The following is a 19,445-nucleotide window of genomic DNA, read 5'->3' as shown; positions in this document are numbered from 1 at the left end:
CCATAAGTATATCATTGAATAATCATCACATAACTGACCAACTAAATTAGTTGAGTAAATAAACAAACCTGATCAATAACCTTCTCATCAAATAGAATTTGAGAACTAAAGATGCTCATGGAGGCTCCCAATGTCAATGAGGATATTGCCATTTCAGGAGCAATAAAGACTTGCTTGTATGACCCAAATGGAAATGATGCAGAAAGATAATCCTCATAATGGCTGTGAAAGTAAAACATGGATATTAAAGGATAGAACCATGCAGGTAGCATGAAGAGATAGAATTTAAAATCAAATTCACACAAGAAATACAAAAGTCTCAAATGAAAGTATATGAAAAAATACAAACCTAAATGCACTATGGAAGAAACCCACAGTATTCCAAAGCTTGGGTAAATTAGCTGGCAAACACAGGTATGAAAGAAGACCACTATGGCGGTCAGGAAGTACTTCAAAGGGTGCAACTGCCAATTGTATCCACCTTGCAGTAACTGGAACATTTAACTTATAGACATATGTTTTTCTAGGAGGGTCATCTTTGCTTAACACCTGTAAAAGAAGAACAATTGAGTGATAAAGGTTAGAACATCAACAAATACAAAGCCACTAATCAGTAGAAGAATACAGCATTCCACATGCAATTCTCAATATATACAAAAATTTGTTACCACTTGTAAATGCATTTTTTGCTCGGCTCCATATTAATACACATGTTCTCGTGTGATATAAAAGATTAAGGCACAAAAACTTCTATGAGTCTGAGATGAGATGAACTCTATCTTTGTAATTATTTGTCTCAGTCACGAAAAGCTCTCAGTTTCATTTAAAGGATAGAATAATGTGGATTCATCAGTCACTTTAAGGTGGGGCATAAGGGAGGAGAACTTTTTGTGACACCAATTAAGAGCAGCTAAGGTATCTTAGCTGGGCCCTTATATGCATGTAAAGTCATACATGCGCATGGCAAATATGCATACATGAGCATGGTAAATATGATACATGAGCATAGTAAATATACATATATGCACATAGCAACGTCAATGGGCATTTGCCGATTTTCAAAAATTCCATTAACTAACAAATTATGATAAAGAAGAAGGTTGAGTAAGCGATTGAACTCAAGCAAAAAATTCACTTGTACCCTTGATGACAGACCATAAACCTTGAGGAAGACCTTGGAAGTGTGGTGAGCGAGGTCCGCAAGCATAAGGATTGATTTAACCAGGAAAGGAAGTGGATTAGTATTTATTATTAATAATTTATTATTATCGATGTATCGTGTGTCATAATTCTTTTCCTCAATGGGAGAGAGAGAGCGAGATCGCGATGGTGAGGGGGGTGAAGATAGTGAGGTGCCTCGAAGAAGCAGGAAGGAGAGTAGCTTCGTAGTGGAGTCCAAGGTGTTCGAGCTCGCGTTAGTAGAAAGAAGAGGGAAATCCCAAATCTACATCATAGAGAGAAAGAGGGGGGTCTTGTCTTGGGTTCAAGTGGGAGCGGAGAGTTTAAGGTTTCTCTTGGAAGGTTTAAATCACTGCATAAAGAACAAGAAAGAAGGAAGTTGGGAAAGGGAATGGAAAGAAAAGGGGAGATCTTACTCCCTGCTGCGAAGTGCGACTAAAGCGGGGTGTTTTCTCCGGCTAGGGGTAGTCGATTTGGAGCGGAAGCAATACAGCATTTACATTCCAAAAGGCAAAGGAGAAAAGGGGGGATGGGTTTCTATGGTAGAAAATCTACAACTAATGGGAGGATCAATCGGCAGAAAGGACAACATACAAGAAGAAAGGGTTGTTGGGAAACTTGCTTTGGAGATAACGTACGCAGAAGTGGTGAAGAGGCCAAGATGTAGGGATAAAAATTCAGTCAGAGTGGAGGTACGAAGGGAGGAAATCCATAGAAATTTGCAGAAATTGGAACATTGCATCATTGGGAGTTGGAACCTTAGATCAGATGGAGAAGAGGATTTGAAGAAATTGGGGAGATTATTGGCGAATTCTTAGGGGCTGAAAGAAAAATTAGGGCTGGCAAGACTGGAGAAGAGTAGGATTTTGTTGGAATTTGAATTCTTGGATGAAGCCAAACGCACTTTCTTTTCAGGGGAGCGAATAATGGGAGGGCTTCATTTGAGACTTGAGCAATGGAGCCCTAGGACCGACTGTCGGGATGAGAAGGAACTAAGAAACGAAGCCTGGGTCAAAATTGTTGGGCTACCAGTCTCAATGTGGGACCCGACCATTTTGAGAAGGGTGGGGGATGAGTGTGGTGGCTTCATTGCCATCGACCCTCAAACGGAGAAATTGGAGGAGCTCCAATGGGCTCGGATCTTGGTAAAAACGAACGGAGAATTTATGCTGAGCATGCTGGAGATCGGTGTTGAGGAGGATGTTTACTCCCTTATTCTATGGTGGGAGCTTAGACCGTCTTTAAGGAAGGCCAGGGTAGACAGTTGTGAAACGATCAGTCGATAAAGTGAGGAGGTTAAGGGTGACGAATTCTCACGCGCTGGCTCGCGCGTGGAGGAAGAATTTGATTTTGAACGGCCCGAGGCGCTGTATTTGTCAGCTGAGGGGATGGGCGTACAGAAGAGGGTTTGGGCCTGGAGGTGACCGCAGACCGGGCCCAAGGATCAGCAACCATGGGCTCATTGAAAAGGGCCTATGGGTCGTGTTTGCAAAGTCCATCAATAGGCCTAAAGTTAAAAGGAGTGGTAGCTGAAGTTGCTAGGCCAAAGGCTGGACCGTCCAAGAGATGGGCTATTGATGAGGCTGGCCCAATGCCTGATGGACCAACTAATCTGGATGGGGCTAGACCAGACAAGCCCACAACCCAAGGCACAGTCAAAGGCCCCCAGGAGAAGGCCTGTCTTCTGGAATGTATAATAGCCAGAAGCGGGAGGTTCTCAGAGGCAGGACAGTTAGTTTCCTGGGAGACAGAGGACCTAAGGAAGCAAAAAGCGAAAGCTATTCTCTCAGCAACAGACAAGGCTCTAGAAGGAAGCCATGAGGTATGGTTTTGTTTTAAAAACAAGGGAAAAAATGGTCTATGGGTCTCCTCATCTTATTTCTTATTCTTTTGATCGGGCTCCGGAAGGAGAATATTACGATCGCTCTGGGGTCTTAGGGGAGGTAACTGGGATCAATGATGAAAATATCGGTAATCACGGATACATCGGTACTTCGATTTTACAGATATATCGGATATATCGGTGATATATCGACAGATATTTTGGAAAAAAATATCGATTAACTTAAAATTGATCAAAATTTATAAAAATATAAGAAAAACTTCATAAAAATGTAATTAAAAGTATAATGATATTTTTAAATTGTTTTATTAAATGATTTGATATATGTATAATATGATTTATCATATTTGATAATAATATTGTATGTGCTGATAAAAAAACTATAAATTTCATAAGTATATATTTATTATTAAATTATATCAAATATTATTCATAATAATATTTGTGATATTTGATTATAATATGTCTAATTTTAAAATATATTTAATATTAAAATTATAATTTATTTAATTTAATTGTATTAAATGATATAAAATAAATGATGATATATGTATAATTTTTAATACTTAATTAATATATTAATGATATTAAAAACACTATGAAGAAAATTATCACGATAATTTTTATATTTTTGGTATTCAAATAGATGAAAAAAAATTTATTTAATTATAAAATAATTATAATTAATTTGTTCTTTAAAACATTTTTTTAAAATTATGTTTATATGATAAATTTGACTTTATATATATTTGGTGCACGTTATATATCAAGGAGCAAAGTTGCCCCAGCGGTTGGTTCATTGCCAACCAAACCTTTTAGCTGGGGTTCGAGCCCCCACGACGGAAATCTTAAGGCATTTTTAAAAGTTTGACCGCACAGACCGCATTGACCCTCATTTGACTGCCCAAATTATCGCGATATATTGAAGATAAAATGATAAAATGCTAATAAATCCCGAGAAATAGGTGAAATTCATGATAAATTGGTAAAATATCATGGAACCGATATTTCTCTTCCATACATCGTGTCGAGATGCTCCGATTGGGATTGTTAACTGAAGTTGGGCCCGGAGAGAATGGCAATGGCTGCTGGGACTTGGTAGAAGTCACTAGTGTCAGTAACAAGGTTAGGGGTGCGAAATGGGACTCAGATATGTCCGAGCCTCAAGATATCAGGAGCGAGAAAGAGGACAGATGGGAGGAAAGTAGTTTGGCGAAATTCAGTCACTTCTTGGGTTTTTCGACAGAGAGTCTGGAAAAGGAAATTCTGAACTTTCTGATCAAAATAAGAAAGAGACGGGAGAGGATTCATAGCAAAGAGTTATTGGAGAAGTCAAAGTTCGAAAGGGAGTTAAAGAGGTTGGAGTGTTCAGTTAATTATGAGAAGGTGAATAAGCAGAAAGGCCCATCACAGGGCAAAGGGTGTCAGATTGCAATAGATCAATGAAGCCAAAGTTGTTAAGTTGGAATGTGAGGGGAGCAAATGATAGTTTCAAAAGGAAAATCATTAAGACTTTCATAAGGAATCAAAAGGTTGATTTACTGTGTATTCAAGAGACAAAAATCCAACGAATGTCAGAGGGTGTGGTGAGAAGCTTAGGTTCAAGGAGATTCTTAGATTGGAGGGCTTTGGATGCGGATGGGGTAGCGGGAGGCCTATTGATTTGTTGGGATAAAAGGTCGTTGGAAATATTGGATTGGGAGGAGGGTCAATTCTCTCTATCTTGCAGATTTAGGAATGTGGAAGATGGGTTTGTTTGAGTGTTCACGAGAGTCTATGGTCCTTTCACCAAAGAGGAAATGGAATGCTTGTGGGAAGAGTTTGGGGCTATTAGAGGAATTTGGGAAGATCCTTGGTGCTTAGGGGGTGATTTTAATATTACTCTATTGCAAAGAGAAAGAAGCAAACAAGGGAGAATAACCTCAATGATGAGGAGGTTTGCTCATATTATCGATGAGTTAGGACTGGTGGATCTTCCACTGCAAGGGGAAGTGTTTACTTGGAGTGGGGGTCTTAACAATCAGTCATGGGCTAGACTAGATAGGTTTCTTGTGTCTCCTAGTTGATTAGATCATTTCAGTGGCATGCTCCAAAGAAGACTGCCTCGGCCTCTTTCCGATCATTTCCCTGTCCTCCTAGAGGGTAGAGGGCTAAGAAGAGGTCCCTCTCCTTTTAGATTCGAAAACATGTGGCTTAAGGTTGAGGGCTTTATAGATCTTATCCGAAGTTGGTGGAGGGAGATTGAGGTCAAAGGCACTGCTAGCTTTAAATTGGCTACAAAGATGAAGGGGATCAAACAGAAACTAAAAGCTTGGAATAGAGAGGTTTTTGGGAATCTGGAGTGCAATAAAGTTTCAGCTTTGCAGCAGGTGGAATTCTGGGACCAAATGGAAAGTGAGAGAAGACTGTCATTGGAGAAAACATAATTAAAAAAGGAAGCAAAGAAAATTTATAAAAATGGGTACTCATAGAAGAAACCCATTGGAGACAACTCTCAAGGGAGCTATGGCTAAGGGAAGGGGATAAAAATACGGGCTTTTTTCATCGTATGGCAAACGCCCATCATAGAAATAACTCCCTAGATAGAATTAAAATTAACAAGGTGTGGCTTTCAGAGGAGCAGGAAGTGAGGGAAGGGGTTGCTAATGCCTACCAGCAGATGCTCTCTGAAGATTCGAGTTGGAAGGCGGATATTGAGAGGCTTCAATTAGAACAAATAAGCTAGCAAGAAGCAGAGAATCTGGAGATCCCTTTTTCTGAAACTGAGGTTCATTCGGCTTTGTTGGAGATGAATGGGGACAAAGCCCCTAGGCCGGATGGCTTTACTATGGCGTTTTGGCAAAGCTGTTGGGATTTCGTTAAAGAGGAGATCTTGGAAATGTTTAAGGAGTTCCATGAGCAAAGCTCATTTCTTAAGACCCTTAATAATACTTTCCTGGTTCTGATTCCTAAGAAAGGTGGGGCTGAGGATCTTGGGGATTTTAGACCCATTAGCCTTTTGGGAGGGGCTGTATAAACTGTTGGCTAACAGACTCAAGAGAGTGTTAGGTAAAGTGGTAGCCCCAACCCATAATGCCTTTATGTTGGGAAGACAAATTCTTTATGCTTCTTTAATTGCAAATGAGGTTATAGACTCGTGGCAAAAAAGAAAAGAGAAATGGCTCATATGCAAATTAGATATTGAGAAAGCATATGACAGCATTAACTAGCAGTTCTTGTTGAAGGTCTTACAAAAAATGGGATTTGGATCAAAGTGGTTGGGTTGGATGTGGAGTTGTTTATCCTCAGCCAAGTTCTCAATCCTGGTTAATGGGGTGCCAGCTGGCTTTTTCCCGAGTACTAAGGTGCTACGCCAAGGAGATCCCCTATCTCCTTACCTCTTTGTTTTGGGGATGGAAGTGTTAGATGCTCTTATTAGGAAGGTTGTTGCTTGGGGTTTCCTTTCAGGGTGTAGTATTCGGGGTGGTAGAAGGCCCACCCTGAAAATATCCCATTTATTCTTTGCCGATGACACGGTTGTGTTCTGTGAGGCTAATAAAGAGCACCTAACTCACTTAAGCTGGATATTATTCTGGTTTGAAGCTGCTTCAGGTCTAAGGATTAATTTGGCCAAAAGTGAAATCATCCCAATTGGTGTGGTCGAGGAGATTGATGAGCTAGCAGCAGAGTTAGGGTGTAGGGTGGGTTCTTTGCATGCTCAGTATCTGGGTCTGCCTTTAGGGGCTCCTAACAAGGCTCATTCTATGTGGGATGGGGTGGAAGAGAAAATGAGAAGGAGACTTGCGCTATGGAAACGACAATATATCTCCAAATGTGGGAGAATCACTCTCATAAAGAGCACTTTGGCTAGCATGTCAATTTATCATGTCTCTCTTCCAAATGCCTAAGACCGTTGCTAAAAGGTTAGAAAAAGTACAAAGAGATTTTCTTTAGGGAGGGGGAAACTTGGAAAGGAAAGCTCATCTAGTTAATTGGGAGGTGGTTTGTGCGGACAAGAATAAGAGTGGGCTAGGCTTAAGGAAGCTAGCACTCTTGAACAAAGCATTGCTTAGTAAATGGATTTGGAGGTTTGCTTCTGATAAAGATAATCTTTGGAAACAAGTGATAATGGCGAAATATGGGCAAGAAGGCCATGGGTGGAGGACAAAGAAGGCTAATGGGGCGTTTGGAGTAGGGGTTTGGAAGGAAATTTTGAAGGAAACTGATTGGTGTTAGGATAACATGGTGTTCATAGCTGGGAAGAGTATCAAAATCAGTTTCTAGACTGATGTTTGGTGCACTGGTACAGCGCTGTCCCAAAACTTCCCTCATCTATTTGCTCTGGCTTCCCATAGGAATGCTACGGTGGAGGAGATGTGGGATCAGAATTTTGGTCAAGGGGGTTGGAATCTAAGATTTTTGAGGGATTTTAATGATTGGGAGTTGGATACGGTAGGGGAACTTGCTCTATGTTTTGAGGGGTCACAAGCCCTCTTTGGGGGAAGACTCAGTTTTTTGGAAAGGAGGAAAAAATTGACAGTTTAGGGTCAAAGAAGCGTACAGCTTGTTAGCCAATCCCAATGACATTGTCTTTCCGTCAAATTGTATTTTGGTGGATAAAGTTCCAACCAAGGTTGCGTTCTTTGCCTGGGAGGCTACGTGAGGGAGGGTGTTTACTCTGGATAGGCTTCAGAAAAGAGGATGGCAGCTCCCTAATTGTTGTTTTTTGTGTGAGTGTGAAGAAGAAAGTGTAAATCATATTCTTATACACTGTATAGTGGTCAGTCTCCTGTGGAATATCGTCTTTGGGTTATCGGGTGTACAGTGGGTCTTTCCAGAAACTGTAAAGGAGGTTTTAACTAGTTGGAGGGGGCCGTTTGTGGGGAAGAAAAGGAAAAAGATATGAAAATTCATATCGTTGTGTATTTTTTGGATAGTTTGAAAGGAGAGGAATAAACTAGCTTCTAGGGGGGGGGGGGGGGGGGGGGTGTTAGATATTCAAAAACTTAAAAAAAATTTTGTTTGTAATTTATGGAGCTGAGCTAGATTGTATATTGGGGAGGCGTCTCTATCCCTTATAGGTTTCTTAGAGTGGTTAGCTTCCAATTAAGGTGTGGTGAGGCTCTGTTGGCTTTCTTTTTTGTTTGAGAGGTGTTAGTTGCTTTGTATACCCCGTATACTTTGTGGCTTTTTGCCTCTGTTTTAATGCAATTATGTTTTACTTATCAAAAAAAAATTATTATTATTATTATCGATAGGAAAATAAACTTTTGAACTAAAGAGTTAACTTCAATTTAAATGCAATATTTTATGAAATTTAACTTTCTAAGACCTAATGAACTAGATAAGTTATTAAATCTATACAGATTTAGCTTTAAGTATTTGATCAGATTTAGAATGCTAGTGTTGAAAGCTAAAGATTTAGAAAGTATCACATGAGCAATGAACTTTTGATTGCAGTTCTAGAACGTGTTAAGTAAGACATAATACATCTTTTTGTTTCATTCAGACTTCTGAGGAAGTGCCTATAAAATTTCATAAATCCTGGAGAACAAAATCCTCTTTTCAGGATGTTTCGAAGTCCAGGGCTGTTATCAGCTCATTTTACATGAAACACACCTCAGACTTTGACAAAAATATCACATAATTAAGACCACCATTTTCTTTTCCATTTAAAATGTGTATCTCACGCCTGTTACCTTAACACAGAAACTGATAGATCAGCATCCCGCAAAGTTTAAGTTAACTTTTTTGTATAGACGGTCAGTACTAATTTGAGAATATTACAACCCTAATCTGACCTCTTTGAGCATTAAGATAACAATTTTTCAGTTTTTTAATCTTCAAAAATATGAAACCAATAGCGGAAAAAAAAAAGCTCAATCCAGGCACTCAAATATGAAATATTGCTCTTTCATTTATCTCACCTGATAAAGTAAGCTTCCAGTGCTGACAGCCACAAGATTATGGGCCACTGTAAATTCCAGATCATAGCTGTATGGAGAATGTAATAACTAACATAAATTCATAGTAGATATCATAAATGGTCAAAGTTACGAAGTACAAATCATTAGGGCATAATCAAATAGTTAGTACCAGCAACACTGTGAAGTATCATCCATACAAGGGAACCAACAGCGTGCACGCCTAATCTGGTTATCAGTGTGTAGCACATTATCCTCAAAATGAATCCCTGTCTCTGCCCTCTCCACCCAATAGTCAACACGAACCAATTTCACATTCTGCACCCAACATCAACCTACATGAGAAACCAAAAAGAGAAGTGTAAACCTCATCACAACAATTCACATTGTCCAAATTATATTATTAACCGAATTGTGTTAGTTTAGGAGAGGAGAAAAAATAATAATGGTTCAACCAAAAATACAGCAGATTCAGTGCCCAGGGTAAAATTTTAAGTTTTGAAGAAGAGACAAATGTAATAACAGTACAACCTATAATATCAGCTGTACCCTATTCTGGTTAAATGCTAACTATAAATAAGAATAAGATGAAAGCAAAGCATGTTTGGAACCAAACTTTTTATTATGGAGATGAAATAGAGGACACACAAAGGAGCAGTCATAGAAAATCCTAACAGACACAACAAAGATGCAGCATGAACGCTGGTGTGTATATGGAAGGCAAAACATATTTTTTTATTATTTTTTGCCTCCACAAACTATTCTAAACTCTTTTTCTGGAAAAAGGATAAGACTGCAAGTCACATTTGACAAGGCTGCCGCAATGTTTTGAAGCTGTTCTGCTTTGAATATAAATATGGAGACAGCAAACTAATTTCAATGAGGTTGGTGGAGAAGGTGGGGGTAGTTTGCCTCCAAATTTTTTATGCACAGGAGGACAACTGCTGATCAGATTTGGCTCTTCTTTTGGGTGCCTCTTTTAAAAGCTTGCTTTAGGATTAGTACTGTGCTTTTTTTTCCCCTTTTTTGGATGGGCAATAAGAATTTTATTGAAAAGAACCTAACAAAAAGGGATGACATGCTACAAGTGAGAAGACCCTACAAAGCCCTTAGTCCTAATATTTGTATTCTGTGCATAAAGCATGGGGAATCAGCAGATCATCTTTTTCTTCATTGTACCTTAACGATTGGGTTGTGGCACAGGTTATTTCAGTTAGCTAAGATGGATTGGGTTCCCCCGAGGAGCATATCTGACATGATATCCATCAAATTTGAAGGCTTTGGTACTTCTAAGAGGGGGATAGTTTTGTGGCAAGCTGCGAGCATCGCTCTAATTTGGGTTGTGTGGTGGAAAAGAAACGCGAGGATTTTCGAGGATAAAGCAAGGAATTCAGAGTTCCTTTGGGACTCTATTGTTTTCCTTGCTTCTCTTTGGACTTTCTGTTCCAAGGCATTTAAGGGGACTCCCTTTAATGTGATTCAACTTGATTGGATAGCGGTGTGTACTCCATAAGGATTGGTTCTTAGTGGGAGTTCGTTTGTTTTATGTGTATTTTCCTGTAATTTAGTTATCTTTGGCGGGAGGATTTCTCATCCTTCTTCTTGTACTTCTTTTTCTATCAATATATCTTTGTGTCGTTTCCAATCAAAAAAAAAAAGAAAAGGGATGCATCTTGTGTATGCATGAAGTATACAACGAGTATGTAAGGCACCAATGTCTTAATCCCTGCCTAAAATGATTCAAACACATTAGATCAAAAAAGCAAAAGATATCCAAAAAGAATTTCAGTGTCACTTCCGAGTTCACCACACCCTCAAGATGTCCATGTCAGTCTAAAAACTACCTCCTGATTAAGGGAGGTAACACACATGACACTCAAAAATAAGAGAGCACCAAGGATCATAAGGCCCATGCCACCTTACAATGTATGAAAGTATAGCTAGCTAATTCCTCATCTTGATTGCAAAGGAACGCCAAGTCACAAAAATCTGATCCCATCCTTAAGTTAATCCTAAGTAAGAATTTTCTCACAAGCAATAAAATTGACTCTAGATGGCAACCAAGGAACCTAAACCCCCTTGGCAGGAAAAGAGACTTGCTCCCTCAAATTCAAAAGGCTATAAAGAGGTTGAAACAAACAAAAACAAAAAAAAGAAATGTTGTTTCTACTGATACCCATCCAAGCTATTAGTACAACCACCACAAACTAAATGCTCTAAAAAAAAAAAGGCTTGCAACATTTGCAAAGCCCAATCTAGAAATTGCTCCAAAAATTAGGGGTCAACTACCTTGATCACAGTCCCCCTCTACCAAAAATCATCTACCCAGCTACCTAACCATAAAAAATAATAAAATAATAAAATAGAAAAAAGTAATACCAAATAAATGGAAATGATTCCTCCATTAGGTAAACCTTATATCAAGTGTCAAACTAAAACATCATCTCAAGATCTATATTAACAACAATAACACTTGTACAAGCTTGAAAAGCTTCCCAGCCTTTTCAACTGGCTTTACAGTGACCAACCCCATACCCTCTCTGGCTTCCTTAAGATTTGAATCCTTGCAACTATCCAAATTTGCTTTGGATAACCTTTTTCTATAAAAATATCTTTCCTTGCATTTTTTTGAAACCATTTGCCTAGTAAAGTCATTCAGCAGTTGAGAGGTTTAAAAAATATTAGCTTATAGGAAAATTTTACAACTTTCTAAGGTCTAGTAAAGTCATGTTCTCATTTGTGATTTAAAGGAAACTGCAGGTTAGAACTAATAGCATTCAAAAAGAGTTTTTAAGGGAAAGCAAGTCACATAATAAAGAGGTCCGCTTGATTGGGTGAAGTGTGGTGTGCTCTAAGAAAAGTGGATGAGAGTTAGCCATTAGAAGTCTTTTAAATGTTCAATAAAGAGAATAGTTTGTAGAGGAGAGTCCAGAGAGATTACAGAGAATTGGTGTTCTAGGCTAGTTGAAGTCTTTAGAAAGTCATTATAGCAAAGAATGGGGTGTCTCTACAGAGAGAATTAGCATTTCAATTGGTAATGACTTATGAAGACATGTGATGTATAAAAACACATTTGAAGGAGTGGATGAAGCTTTTTTTTATTAGGAGGCGGAGATGGTTTTTTTTATAGGTAAGCGAAGTATATTGTAGACAGCACCAAAGAAACAAGGAACCAAAGGTACATAACATAAACACAAAGTGAAACAAAAGGAAAGCCAAAAAGAGAGAACACAAAAAACAACTCCCACCCTCAATAGGAACCCAACCGGTGCCCTCATCTATATACAATCTAACCCATACTAAAAGATTACTCAAAAAAAAAAAAATCATTTCATCATTTGATTAGACTACTCATTTTCATGTTATTTTCAATTTCTTCCTTCCAAATCATTCAAAAAATACACAAATAAGCAGCCCTCCAAACCTTCTTACGCTTCTTTCCCCAATAAGAAAAATCAAAACATTAAGCCAACTAAAAGAGTCATTAGCCATAGAAGGCAGCACCCAAACTACACCAAACAAAGAGAAAAACAATTGCCATAAAACCTTTGTTTTTGCACCAAGTAGAATGGGATTAACTGATTCTTCCTCTCCTTTATAGAGAAAAACATTTATTGACCCTCCAAAGTTGATTTAGCCTCAACACCTGTTCCTAACAAGCTTTCCAAGAGAAAAACAATAAAAATAAAATAAAAAAAGCTCACTTTACATGAAACCCATGAATCCAAAAATACTCCAATTAGAAAAGGAACGGGTATCCCCAGCTCCAAATATTATAGTTTTGAACTCAACCACCATCCGAGTCAACTCTATTATGATTAACTGGTACAAAAAGCCTCCACAAAAGGCATTTTCTTTGTAAGACCCTACTACAAGCCTTAATTCTCAAATTTTGCCTTGTTTTTTCCAACCAAGGAGATGTGGGCTTCCTAGATGTCTCCAATGTCAATATCTTCCACTTGGAGCCAACTAGGAGGAAAATTCAAATATTTAATCATCTAATTCAAAGGTGATGGACAATGGTAAATAAGTGGTGGCTCTCCAATCATTAAGAGAAATCCACTATATTTACCATTGTCTCTCCAATCATAATGAGAAATCCACTAATAATATAATCATTCATTGCAAGTTGTTCGATTTATGGTCTTTGAAGTTCTCCTTGTTTGGGTGGCTTGGGTCCTTGCTCAAAAGATCAAACATGTTCTTAATGGGTTAATAACAGATTTGTGGATCAAATTTGAAAGATAACATAGAAAATGATCGTTTTATGCTTATTCTAGAAATAGAAGAAGTTTGTCAGGTTTGAAGCACAAAATGCTAGAATTGAAATAATACAAAAGGATTCTAGAAATGTGTGTGCGTGACATACACAAGTAGTCGATCATAAGGCTAGGGTTGGCTATTCCTCAAGGCTTTGTTTATTTAACCATTTATCTTAGTTACAGACACTTTTCACATATCCTAGATGAGCTTCATTTGGGGGACCTCCCCCTAGCTAGTGGGCTTTTTACATGGAGTGATGGATTGAATAATCAGTCCTCATCTAGGCTGGACGGCTTCCTTATTTTAGAAGAATAGGAGATCATTTCTCTGACCTGACCCAGAATATTTGGCCAAGACTTATATCCAATCATGATCCCATTTTGTTAGATAAAGGAAGGATGAAAAGGGGTAAAATGCCCTTTAGGTTTGAAATATATGGCCGAAAGCAGAAGGGTTCAAAGACTTGGTGAGGAATTGGTGAGTGGGCTACAATGTTAAGGATTCATACGTTCATACCTTAGCAGCCAAGCTAAAAGCTCTAAAACAAGCTCTACAAGCTTAGAATAGATAGGTGTTCGGGAATGTTACCACCAATAAAATTGTTGCTCTAAATCAGATTGGTTTCTAGGATGTAAGGAAAGGGAAGATGTTCTTTCAACTAAAGGAAAATAAGGCTAGAGGGAGGTAGTAGAGGAGTTTAAAAAGTTGCCAGCAATGGAAGAAGTTTTATGGAGACAAAAATCAAGAATTGTGGCCAAAAAGGAAGATAAAAATACTAATCTTTTCATAAAATGGTCAATGCTCGTAAAAAAAAATTACTTGACTATAATAATGAGGAATGGAGAAACATTATCTAATCAAATAGACATTAAGGAGGGGGTGGCAAATGTTTTCCATAAGAACTAAAATAATGATAAATGGTGCCTATCAAAAAAACAAATTAATCATAAATGGAGAAATTTTATCCGATTATATAGACATTAAGGAAAATGTGGCAAATGTTTTCCACGGGATTCTTTCCGAGTTGGAGGTGTGGAGACCAAATATCAATAGAATGACTTTGGAACCTTAGAGCGAAGAAAGAACCAATGCTCCTAGAGATATCATTTTCCAAGAAGAAGGTCATTTCAACCTTTTCCGGTTTGTGTGAGGATAAAGACCCTAGACTAAATGGCTTCTCCATGGCCTTTTGGCAATTTTGTTAGGACTTTTGAAGAGTAAGGCCATGGTTTTTTTGTGGAATTCTACAAACTATGCTTTTTTTAAGGAAGTTTAAATGTCACTTTTATAGTCTTAGTCCCAAAAAAATGTGCAAAAATTTGAAAGACTTTAGACCAATCAATTTGGTGGGCAGGGGATAAACAAGATTTTAGCAAAAGTCTTAACTAACTTGAAAAAGTGGTAGGAAAAATGATTTTTTGATAGGAAACAACTATTATATGTATTGATAGAAAAAGAATTACAAAAGAAGAATAAAGAATCCTCCCTCCAAAGATAAAACTAAACAACGCACTAAAAGAACAAGAAACTACACTATGAAAACTACTAGCAAGCTCTCTTGGCTAGACCATCCCGTTGGAACCACACACTACTAGCCAATCTAGTTGTAAAACGTTAAGGGGAATGCCTTTAAAAACCACATAACAAAAAGCCCAAAGAAAAGCAAGGAAATGAATGGAATATCAAAGATTCTCTGAATTCCTAGCTATGTCCTCAAATATCCTAGCATTTCTTTCCCGCCACACAACCCAAATTAAAGCAATGCACGCATTTTGCCACAGAACTATCCCTCTCTTGGAAGTGCCAAAACCTTTATAATTGATGGACATCATGTCTGAAATACTTCTCGGAGGAACCCAATCCATCTTGACTAGCTAAAATAATCTGTGCCACAACCCCATCGTCAAATAACAATGTAGGAAGAAAAAATGATTTTAGATTCCCAACATACATTCGTGGAAAGTAAACAAATTTTAGATGCGACCCTCATAGCTAATGAAGTCATTGACTAAAAGCCAAGAAAACTGCATCACCGGTAATGGGGTTATATGTAAGTAGGACATTAAGAAGACATATGATCATATTAATTTAGGCTTTTTCCTAACAATCATGGAAAAATGGGATTTGATTCCAAGTGAATAAGATGGATTAAGTGGTGTAGCTCTACAACTTGTTTCTCCATTTGATTAACAGGACTTCCATGGGCTTTTTCTAGAATTCTAGAAGCTTAAGACGAGGGGATCCTCTATCCCTATCTCTCTTTCACGTGACCATAGAGGCACCCTCCCACATAAAAAAGGCCGCTAAGGAAAGGGACTTCATAGCAGGGTTCTCAATTACTAGAAGAGCGGTGGGGATTGGAAATGTCACATCTGTTATTTGCTTGTGACACTTAATGCCACGAAGGAGCTTAGGGAGCATTTGAGTCGAGCATTCATATGGCTTGAGGCAATCCAAGGTTTAAAGATCATTGTGGAAAAAAAAATGAGTTGATCCCAGTAAAGGGGTTGCTAATATGAAGGGACTAGAAAGGGGGGTTAGGATGTAAAGCGGATACCCTCCCCACCAACTATTTAGGCCTTCCACTTCAAATTATCTCAAGTTTGGAATGTTGTGCACTTAGTCTAGCTTGTCAATTTACTTTATAACATTATTTATCATCCTGAAAAAGATGAACTCAACATTGGAAAAGATATAAAAGGGATTTTCTTTAGGGAATTTTCTTTAGCGGGGGAAGGCTCTTGAAAGAAAGCTACATACAGTGAATTAGTGGACAGTTTGCATGGATAAGAAGACCAAGTTTGGGTACTAAAATTTTGCCCAAGCTTAACAAGGCTCTTCTCAGCAAATGGTGCTAGAAATTGCAATTTAAAGGGAATCCCTTTGAAAGTAGATGTTACAAGGAAGTATGGATATGAAGAGGGGGGAAGGTGTTCTAAAGAAGTGAGGGAAAGGTATGCATTGGGTGTGTCAAAGGCAACCACAAATGAGAGGAAGATCTTTAATAGTAGAACTGGTTTTAGGATAGGCAATGGGAGAAAGATGAAATTTTGAAAGAATGGGTGGTGTAGTGACATACACCTAAGAGAGGCATTTACAAAATTATTCACCTTAGCCACCGCTAAAGATTCATGGGTAGCTATTATCATTAATATAATATATATTTTGTTTCTGATCAAACAAAAAAAAAAATGCATGGGTAGATGAAGCATAGAGCAAGATGGAGACGAGGAAGCAGGGTTGTTATAACCCCAAGTTAGGCTCATGATTGAGAGCTAGATGGGGTGGAGGCCTTTTTAGGAGATTGCAAACAAAGACAGTTAGTGATAATATGAAGGATAAAATGGTTTACTTAAACTCAAAGAGTGGCATTTTTTTAGTTTTAATATTTGTATTCCTTTTTATCAAATGGAAGAATGAAGGCATTCCCTTCTAGTACTGTTTATAATTCTTTAGTACTATTAGGGTCGGTTTTTTCACACAGGAAGCTATGTGGGGTAGGATACTAACATTGGATCGATTCAAAGTGAGGAGCTTGAAGATATTGAACAAATGATACAAGTGCAAAGGAGAAGAAGAAATGATATATAGTCTCATCCTCTTTCACTGTCCTATGGCAACTAATTTATACTTTATTTGGGTGGGTTAGGCATTCCTAAATAAAAGATGCCTTTTTTAGCCAACATGGATCTTTTGTCAAGGAAAAAAAGGAAAAAGAAGTAGTTTGGAGAGTTGTTCCTTCATGATTATTTTGAACCATGTGAGGGGAGAAGAATAGAAGAGCATTTACACAAGAAAAAAAAAAGTGGACCAAGCAATCAAACAATCTTTTATGTAAAATTTCTTAGAGTGGGTTAAACCATACATAAGTGATTGTTCTTTATCCATGATGGACTTTGTTGAGTGGTTAAGCACCTAATAAGGTGAGGGAGTTGTTTGTTATGTATCCCTCTGCCTAGTTTTGACCTTTTGGCACCCTTGTATACATCATCTATGCTTTTATGCACCCTTTAGTTAGGCCTTGTTTGTCTATTAAAAAAAAAGGGCTCCTTAAAACAACTAGGCGTTGAGCCTTGAGAAATTGATGAGTAGATTCATATGTAAAGTAGGATATGGACGATTTTTCAAATTTCTTTTAACAATTCATATATCAATGTGCTTATGCAATGACTCAAGGAAAATTTTATAGCACCCACAATGGAAAAATTCAAGCTTACATATATGTTTGTAACTCAATTAATGCAGCCTGAAAAATATATTACCATCATGACACATGCAAGACAAACCAGAAGAGAACTACATCCAGAGATCACATGGAAATCAGAGGATTCTCGGAGCAGCATGGGATGTATCTTGAGTTGATAGTTTAATTGTAAATTCAAAGCGTCTTGGTGCTTTCATGTTTCACCTTCAGAATACTGATTTTCATAAGACCTAATCTTTTAGGGGGATGCATCTTAACACGATAATCAAATTCAACAGAATAGTTTTTCACATTTTAGGCATATCTGATTACCAAGCATTGCTTTTTTTGGGATGCACAAAGTCAATTTCTAAATTTTTGTTTTCCCTTTATCATATTTTGTGCAATGGATCCTTATTTGAGTTTTCAACAGGTTCTCAAGCCTATATTCCTCAGTTTCACGAAAATTTTGTTTGTTTTTGTGCCTCTATATATATGTAGATATACGTGTAATCTCTAGATATGACCCAATTGAATTCATTAAATGCATCACTAATGATAATAACTATAACCTGCTTGGGTTCACCAGAGGAATGCAACCCATTCTCCAAACTCTGTTGACCTTGCTGTTCACTGGCTGACTTTTCAGGTTTACAACACATGATCAGTAAGTTTGGAACCAATTCTCTCTCAAGAGCTGAAACATACATCGAACTTGCAACGTCAGCAGCTGAACTAGCCGATAAGACCGAGCTCCATCTTTTCTCACTTTCAGTATGTTGATGATGTGGGTAAAATTCAAATTCAGTAGGCTCTCCATCAACAGACACACTCTCGATCACTAAATTTTCAGCATGTAACCCAACAATCCCAATATCCGGAACAGCAATTTCCAACTCGGTGTAACTAAAAAACAAAAAATCCAAACAACAATACTCAGAAAAACCTGCCAACAGAAATGCAAATAAATACCAATGAATATGAATTAAAACTTTCAGAAAAAATTGTAGTAATATAACCCAATTAATCAAGCTTTATGAGCTAAATGTAATAAATTCCTTAAGAAGCAAGTCGACAACCACATGCACCTAAAACGCTCAATTATGGACAAATCCAAATCACATACAGGAACACTAAGTAGATGCACTGTGAGTTCATAATCTCCACCTTGCGCTAACTATAAATGGTTTCTGATAGTGAATCAATATGGAAAACAGAAACATCAACTAGTTGAGCTGAATTGCCCAATTCCCGAAGTCAAATCTTCACAGGGATTTGGATCAGTACAAAATCTTAAACCACCAAGCACAAAAGCATAAAAAATAGGAGAAATTTAGAGAGAGGAAAACAAACGAAGCTATGGAAAATGGAGAAGTGCGAGTGAGGAGCTTGAGACGAACCCGTAAATCCGTCGCTTGTCGATATCGATAGAAAGGCAGAGCTTTTGGTGACGAACCACGGCTCGAGAATTGGAATTCTCGGGCTTCGTGTTGTCGTCGGTCTTCGGCTTGCGAGGCTTCGCCATGGCTATGGCTTCTCTTCGAAGAGCTTGTTGTAGCGGGCGACAGGGCTTTATTTATAGGCAGCCCTTGCCCTTCGGGGGGACGCTGGACTCTGCGTTAGGGGCAGCTAGGGCTCGATGTGCCCTAAGTTTGTTATTCCCATCTCAACCGTACATCTTTCTGATACGGTGATCTGAAGGCTGACGTGAGGTTTTGTTCCACGTGTTATGTGGAATCATTTCCACTGAATCCCTCCCTGTGATAATATTCCTGTTTTGCCCTGGTAATATATGCTCAACATGACACGTCACGAATCCGACGTTTATTCTGAGGTCGTCTTTTCCCTCGGTAAATCTCTCCTAATCGGTAGTTCTTTTCTTTTAAAGGCTAAACCACCTTTATTAATAATTATTCCTTCAATACTTCTTCTATCTTTAATTCTACCACGATTAACGGTTTATCTTTAAATTTCTGCACCCTCAAAGTTTTATTTCAAGAATCAATCTACTTATTAATTTTATAGTTTATTTTATAATAATTATTTTTATTTTAAAATTTATTTGACTATTACT

At 38.0% G+C, this 19,445-nt stretch overlaps 1 protein-coding gene across 6 annotated transcripts in view; it reads right to left on the bottom strand.

Moving 5' to 3' along the window:
• LOC117904486 (transcription initiation factor TFIID subunit 2) overlaps nucleotides 1-18,958 on the bottom strand; it is a 65,303-nt gene extending 46,345 nt beyond the window's left edge. For 2 of the 6 annotated variants that reach the window (XM_034817110.1, XM_034817111.1), the window contains exons 1-6: nucleotides 18,772-18,958; nucleotides 17,944-18,277; nucleotides 9,098-9,243; nucleotides 8,929-8,995; nucleotides 350-549; nucleotides 69-222 (exon numbers count right to left, since the gene is read on the bottom strand). In XM_034817110.1, the coding sequence (XP_034673001.1) occupies nucleotides 69-222; nucleotides 350-549; nucleotides 8,929-8,995; nucleotides 9,098-9,243; nucleotides 17,944-18,277; nucleotides 18,772-18,896 (1,026 nt within the window). In that variant the 5' untranslated portion in view covers nucleotides 18,897-18,958. Of the gene's footprint in view, nucleotides 1-68; nucleotides 223-349; nucleotides 550-8,928; nucleotides 8,996-9,097; nucleotides 9,261-17,943; nucleotides 18,278-18,771 lie in introns of those variants that run through there. The other 4 variants (XM_034817108.1, XM_034817106.1, XM_034817107.1 and 1 more) reach the window with 4 other exon arrangements.
• Between the last annotated feature and the right edge of the window lie 487 nt (nucleotides 18,959-19,445).

Source organism: Vitis riparia, chromosome 17 (assembly GCF_004353265.1).
Source record: "Vitis riparia cultivar Riparia Gloire de Montpellier isolate 1030 chromosome 17, EGFV_Vit.rip_1.0, whole genome shotgun sequence".
Classification (NCBI taxonomy): Eukaryota; Viridiplantae; Streptophyta; class Magnoliopsida; order Vitales; family Vitaceae; genus Vitis; species Vitis riparia.
The sequence above is the reverse complement of the archived record's forward strand: the minus strand, read 5'-3'. Positions and strand labels throughout refer to the sequence as shown.